The sequence below is a fragment of the Pteropus alecto genome, unplaced genomic scaffold (genome assembly GCF_000325575.1).
Source record: "Pteropus alecto unplaced genomic scaffold, ASM32557v1 scaffold339, whole genome shotgun sequence".
Classification (NCBI taxonomy): Eukaryota; Metazoa; Chordata; class Mammalia; order Chiroptera; family Pteropodidae; genus Pteropus; species Pteropus alecto.
In genome coordinates, this window is record NW_006442509.1 from 843,423 (window position 1) to 849,528 (window position 6,106).

Sequence of the window (6,106 nt, forward strand, 5' to 3'; positions counted from 1 at the left end):
GGGCAGCAACGGCCACGCCAAGTTCCGGCTGAAGAAGCGGCGGAGGGCGCCGGGGCCCGCCCTGCCCAAGAACGCGCTGATGCAGCTGAATGAGATCCGGCCCGGGCTGCAGTACGCGCTGCTGTCCCAGACGGGGCCCGTGCACGCCCCGCTCTTCGTGGTGGCCGTGGAGGTGAACGGCCAGGCCTTCGAGGGCGCTGGCCCCACCAAGAAGAAGGCCAAGCTGCACGCCGCCGAGAAGGCCCTGCGCTCCTTCGTGCAGTTTCCCAACGCCGCCGAGGCGCACCTGGCCCTGGGCCGCGGCCTGCCCGCCAACACGGACTTCACGTCGGACCAGGCCGGCTTCCCCGACGCGCTCTTCAACGGCTTCGAGACCCCGGACCGGGCGGAGGTGCCCTTCTGCGTGGGTTCCAACGGCGACGACTCCTTCAGCTCCAGCGGGGACCTCAGCCTGTCGGCGTCCCCGGTGCCCGCCAGCCTGGCCCAGCCTCCGCTCCCCGTGCCAGCGCCGTTCCCGCCGCCCAGCGGGAAGAACCCCGTGATGATCCTAAACGAACTGCGCCCCGGCCTGAAGTACGACTTCCTCTCGGAGAGCGGGGAGAGCCACGCCAAGAACTTCGTCATGTCCGTGGTCGTGGACGGCCAGTTCTTCGAAGGCTCGGGGAGGAACAAAAAGCTCGCCAAGGCCCGGGCCGCGCAGTCCGCCCTGGCCGCCGTTTTCAACTTGCACTTGGACCAGACACCATCGCGCCAGCCCGTCCCCAGCGAGGGCCTGCAGTTGCACCTGCCCCAGGTGAGGAAAGCGCGGTCGCGTCTTCGTCATGCTTGCAGACAGGACTTGGTGCCATCGTCACTGTGTCCCGGCCAGAAATAGTTACCAGTAAGTCTGGCTGCCGGGAGGCCTTTCCTGGATCGCACCGGCCATGTGGTCACTGGGGAGCTGGCCCGAGGCCATCACGGTGCAGGGCGGGGCCACCAGAGGGGTGCTGTCAGCCCTGCCCATGCTGAGCCTGGCTCTGGAAGGTGGCCCACAGTTCCCGCACGGCCGCCCTTGGGGGCCCCAGCCCGTAGCAGCAGCCGTTGGGGGTGCGGGGCCCCCGGTCCTGCCCCAGCTCAGGGCGTCCTCGCAGCTGCATCAGGGACTCAGGGCGGGAGTGGCCAGTCAGCAGCCAGAGCCCCGTCTGGGTCAGGGGTCGAGCCTCGGGCTGCAGCACGACTGGAGAGTGGGCCCGCAGCAGTAGGTAGCGCGTGTTGGGGGCCCGGGGCAAGTTCCGGGGCTCACCGGATGCCACAGTCTCTCTGTGCCTGGCACTGCAGGTCCCCTCTGCCCAGCTCGAGGTGGCAGCACACTTACGCCTGGTCTTGGGTCCCCAAGGTCAGGGTGAAGACAAAGAAATGTTCAGGGCACGCTCAGACCAGCTTCTCTGAGAGGCAGCGTGAAGGGGACGTGGCATTTAGTTGTCACCTCCAAATCCCACAGCCCTGATTGTTGCTTCTTGCCTTGGAAGTCCCAGATTCTCTGCTCTGCAAGAACCTGGTTTCTGGAGATGATTGTGTTGCCCCTTGTCAAAATGTTACTCAGTTTGCAGATGAGACGTCCTGGCCCGATGGGAAAGAGGACTCGGAATTGGTGGGGAGGAGGCTTGAGTCTCGGAGGAGGGTCCAGGAGTGTCACCGCTTCCCTTTTGCCTTTGAACCAACTGGAGTGACCTCTGTGCGGCTGTCCTCTGAGATGACCAGTCAGTCATTCTCAGTTTCAAAAGAAGGAGATTTATTTTGCTTAAAGTAACTTAATACAGAATCAGGATACAGTAACCCACTCCAAGTAATCTACTGATTTTTTATGAACCAAATAATTGTTTTTCACGTCAGCCTCTTGTTAACACTCATCGGAGCCATTAGTCCATTACAGCTTCACACTTTGGTGGCACTAGTTCCCAAGCACGTTTTCATTTTGGAGCCACTGTTTCTTAAAGTATCTCAGCCTTAGTTCAAAGTAGTATCTGACGTGACCTGTTTTCCCTCGACGTCAGCAGGGTCATACATCAGAGAACTGAAGTCACGTTGAGCGATGTGCATCCCAGGGGCCGGGTGTCACAGCAGAGAAGGGTGACGCCACAGACAGGAGGCAGAGGGTGGTCCACAGGTGTGCGTGCGCACTTGCAGCCCACGTCCCCCGGCCAGCCACTGGGACGCGAGTACGGAGCAGGGACCAGAGCCGCCTGACTGGGGAGGGGGGTCTGCGGGATCCTCCTACCGGGTGGGGCGCCATGGGCGGGGCCACCCACAGTCTTTGGGCAGCGAGCAGCAGTGTCTGGGCATCTGTGGCCTCGCAGTGTCTCCCAGACCCGGGGCTCAGGGTGTGCCCTGCTTTCCTGGAGGACTCAGCCGGCCAGCCTCTGGCCTGGGCACGCCGTCCCCTAAGATCCCCAGTGTCTCCTGAGCCTGCGTGTCACTCCCCACTGTCTCCCGAGAGCAGCCCGCGCAGGACGCGGGCGAGCACCCCTGTCACGTGTCTGCCTTCGTGATTGCAGCAGGGCTGTGAAGCCCGGTGACGCAGCCAGCACAGGGCCCTTGGTCAGCCGCGAGGGTCACAGCAGCCCAGCCCAGCCCTTCACCCCGAGTACGTGCGGCACCGAGCCGCGAGCCTGCGGCTGTGTGGGTTTGCTTCCTGGAGCTTGTCCCTTGGCTATCGCATGCACCCCATGCTTAGAGGGCCAGGCCCCATGTTACCCGTGGAGCAGGAGGCCGCGGCCGCGTGCACACATGCCGGTCTCCCACTGGCGCACGTCCGCAGACCCGCCCACCTCCGGCCCAATGTCTCCGGGCTCCGGTGGCTCCTGCTTCTCTCCCAGAACGTGGAGAGACGCTCAACCTCACAGGAGAGGAACCTTTGTCTCCTCCGGGTGCCCTTAAACTCACTATTCTTTCCTTCTGCGTAAGTGGGAATGTGCTGCTCCTCGTCTGTGATGCCCTCGCCATCGTGTGTTTGCACGTCTGTGATCTGAGCCCTTTCCTGCACCCGCGTCTGTAGCACGGGCGCCTCTGCCAAGGTGCAGCGTGGGGCCACGCCCCCAGGCGTCTGTCCACGCCCCTCGTCCCCCCCGCCCCGCCCCCAAAGTCATCCCCGCCCCGCCCCCTGCGTCTGTCCACGCCCCTCGCTCCTGTCATCCCCGCGCCCCGCGTCTGTCCACGCCCCACGCGCCTCGTCTTGAGCCCTGTCCTCTGGGCACAGCGACAGGAATGGAATGTTCTGATAACTGTACTTTTTCTAAATAAGTCGTCACTTAGAACGAATGCGGCTTCTATTCATCTAGGGTGTAATTTTTTAAGGGCCAAGCTGGCGACAGTAGAATCAGCTATCTGATGGCCAAGACAAGTGTGAGACCGGGCGGACACGGGTCCCACGTGGCTCCGCACCACCTCCCGTTAGGCATTGTTCCTGGAACTCTGGGTTCATTTTATCCACCGTAGCTCAGGAGCCGTAAAAGCCTAACAGATGGTTTGCTTCTGAGAAGCACTCCCTTTAGGACGCGTGGCTGTCAGGTCTAGTAAGGTAGCAGTGGACGTGTCCCCAGTGTCACTGAACACGTTTCCTTTAAAGGCATAGCCTTGAGAATGTTCTCATATCATTGTGTCTAAGTGATAACTGCCCTACAGGTTCTGGTCAGTGCTAGACCCTCAGGCCTGTTTTCTGAGCCAGGGTGATTGGTTTTAGCTGTTGAAATCACTGAGCAAGCCACCTGGCGGGCGGGGCCTTGGCCAGGGAGGCACTGTGCAGTGCTTATGATTCTTTAATTTGATGACCCTTCAAATTACCCCTTCCCCCTGCCCCCCATGCGGTGTGTCGCGCCCGAGGGCATGCCCCTGGCCTTGCCAGCCCTAGCTGGACACGCCCCAGAGAGCCTGGGCAGCAGAGCGGTGGGAGTGAGAAGCAGGGGACCCCAGGAAGGTGTCACCCCCTGTGCCTTGGTCACCGTGGGTGGGCTGTCACCATCCTCAGAGACCCTGTGAGGGTTCCAACCATGGCCCCTCATGTTCCCTGGATGTCTGTTTCCAAGGAGCGTTGGGGAGGGCACGCACACGCACACACATGCACACGCACGGACGTATGTTTGCCAGATTTGCCAGTGTGACCCTGCGGGAGGGAAGCCACCTGTGCCTTCTCGCAGAGAGAGAGCACCTTGGTGACCACGGGGACGCGAGGCGCCTGACCCCTGCTGTGGTCCTAGGTGCTGGCTGACGCGGTGGCCCGCCTGGTTCTGGACAAGTTTGCTGATCTCACGGACAACTTCTCCTCCCCGCACGCACGCAGGAAGGTCCTTGCTGGGATCGTCATGACGACAGGTAAGGGTCTCCATCTGTGAAAGTCTGGCGGGAAAGCCTTTTTTTCTTCTTTGAAATGAATGCCTGCCAGCTGCACTTGGAAACGCCTGCGCCGCGTGTTCATCTTGGCACCCCAAGTAGCTTTCGCTGGGAGGCTTCCGGGGCTAGTGCTGGCTTCCCGGTCGGCCTGAGCGGAGGGTTGCAGCGGACGTGTTAAGTCTCACTACGTGTGACAGCAGGACGCATCTGATTTCTGAGATGCTGGCGCCACCAGGCAGGTTTCTCTTTGAGTGACCGGGGGCGGGGGGCTCGCCAGAGTTTCCCAGGAGCGAAGGGACCCCCAGTCCTCTTCCCTCACCGCAGGACGGGGACCTCGTGCGGCGCCCCTGGGTGACTCCTAGGGACCGGAACCCACAGCCTGGGTCTCTGCCCTCCGTTCACGTCCACGCACAGGCAGGACGCAAGGCCCGGTGGCCGGGGAGGGCAGTCTGCCCGCTCCGCCAGCCAGAGGAGACCCGGCGCTCCGAGTTGTCCTTGTCCCTCGGGGGAGGACGGGGCTCTGGAACCCTCAGCGCTGGTCCCCCCATGCCCACAGACACGTGGTGGCTGTCGAGTGCCGGGACGCGGGTGCCCTGCACAGCTGAGCGCGGCGATGGGACGAGGCCAGCTGTCACGCGAGTGCCGGGTTCCCGTGGCACTTGGCACCTGCGGCGTCCTCCCTCCTCGCTCCCCCGTCACCGTCCCCTTTACGTGACTGGAAGGCGAGCGTTTGGGCTGCTGCGTGCAGCGGGCCCTGAGCAGCTGCTCCTGGCACAGGGGCTGGTGTTGCTCTGACACCACTGCCCAGCGCCTTCTATAGAGGAGGCAGGTGACCTCTGGCAGCGTTTGCCCCTCGGTGTGAATTTCGCCTGGGCCCCAAGGCCACCGTCCACATGTCCACATCGCAGGCAGCTCCCACTGATCTCAGGACCTTAGGTCGTTGGTCCCTGGGCCTCCGTTTCCTCGTCTGTGGGGACAGTAAGTGGCGTGTGCCTTGAGGACACTGGGAGCCAGGCGAGGACACCGTGGCTCATAGAGCTGGCACAGGGCCCACCACCGAGCGAGCACCGTTCGTCCAGCTGGTGGGGAGGGCAGCGCATACCCAGGGCTGTCTGCAGTGTGTCGACACGCTCACCACTGGGGGGTCGCCTTCCAGAAGGTTCTAGTGCTGAGGGCGTCGCTCCTGCACAGCTACATGGTGGCAGAGACCCCTAAGCAGCACCCTGTGATTTCTGCTCTCCCTCTTGGCCCTCCGCTGTGTGCAACACTCCCTCCTCACCCCTTCGGTGCCCGGACACCTAGTTCAAGATGCGTTAGCTGACCAGCTAGTCTACCGCCAGCTGCTGCTTCCTGCCCAAGCCCCCAGGGAGCACCCAAGGAAGACCGCTGTGTCGCAGAGGACACAGCCTCCTTCCCTGTGGCCTTCACAGCCACCATGAGGGCCATAGAGCACGTCCTGCGGGAGGCTGGCGGTCAGGAGGGGCGTCCACGGGGCCCAGCCACCAGGGGTGCACTTAGGCGCACAACCATGACTGTGACATAGGGGACTGGTCTGACTTGTTTTTTCAGGCACAGATGTCAAAGATGCCAAGGTGATAAGTGTTTCCACGGGAACCAAATGTATCAACGGCGAATACATGAGCGACCGCGGGCTCGCCCTGAACGACTGCCACGCGGAGATCATAGCGCGGAGGTCCCTGCTCAGGTTCCTGTACGCGCAGCTGGAGCTTTACCTGAAGTG

The 6,106-nt window shown here is 62.4% G+C and overlaps 1 protein-coding gene across 1 annotated transcript in view; it reads left to right on the plus strand.

Annotated features, from left to right (window-relative positions):
• The window catches only part of ADARB1 (adenosine deaminase, RNA specific B1), a 66,463-nt gene that overhangs the window by 44,097 nt on the left and 16,260 nt on the right, over positions 1-6,106 (plus strand). The window contains exons 7-9 of the mRNA XM_025040313.1: positions 1-793; positions 4,233-4,347; positions 5,935-6,103. The exon at positions 1-793 is cut by the window's left edge and continues 30 nt beyond it. Coding sequence (XP_024896081.1) covers positions 1-793; positions 4,233-4,347; positions 5,935-6,103 — 1,077 coding nt within the window. The remainder of the gene's footprint in view (positions 794-4,232; positions 4,348-5,934; positions 6,104-6,106) is intronic.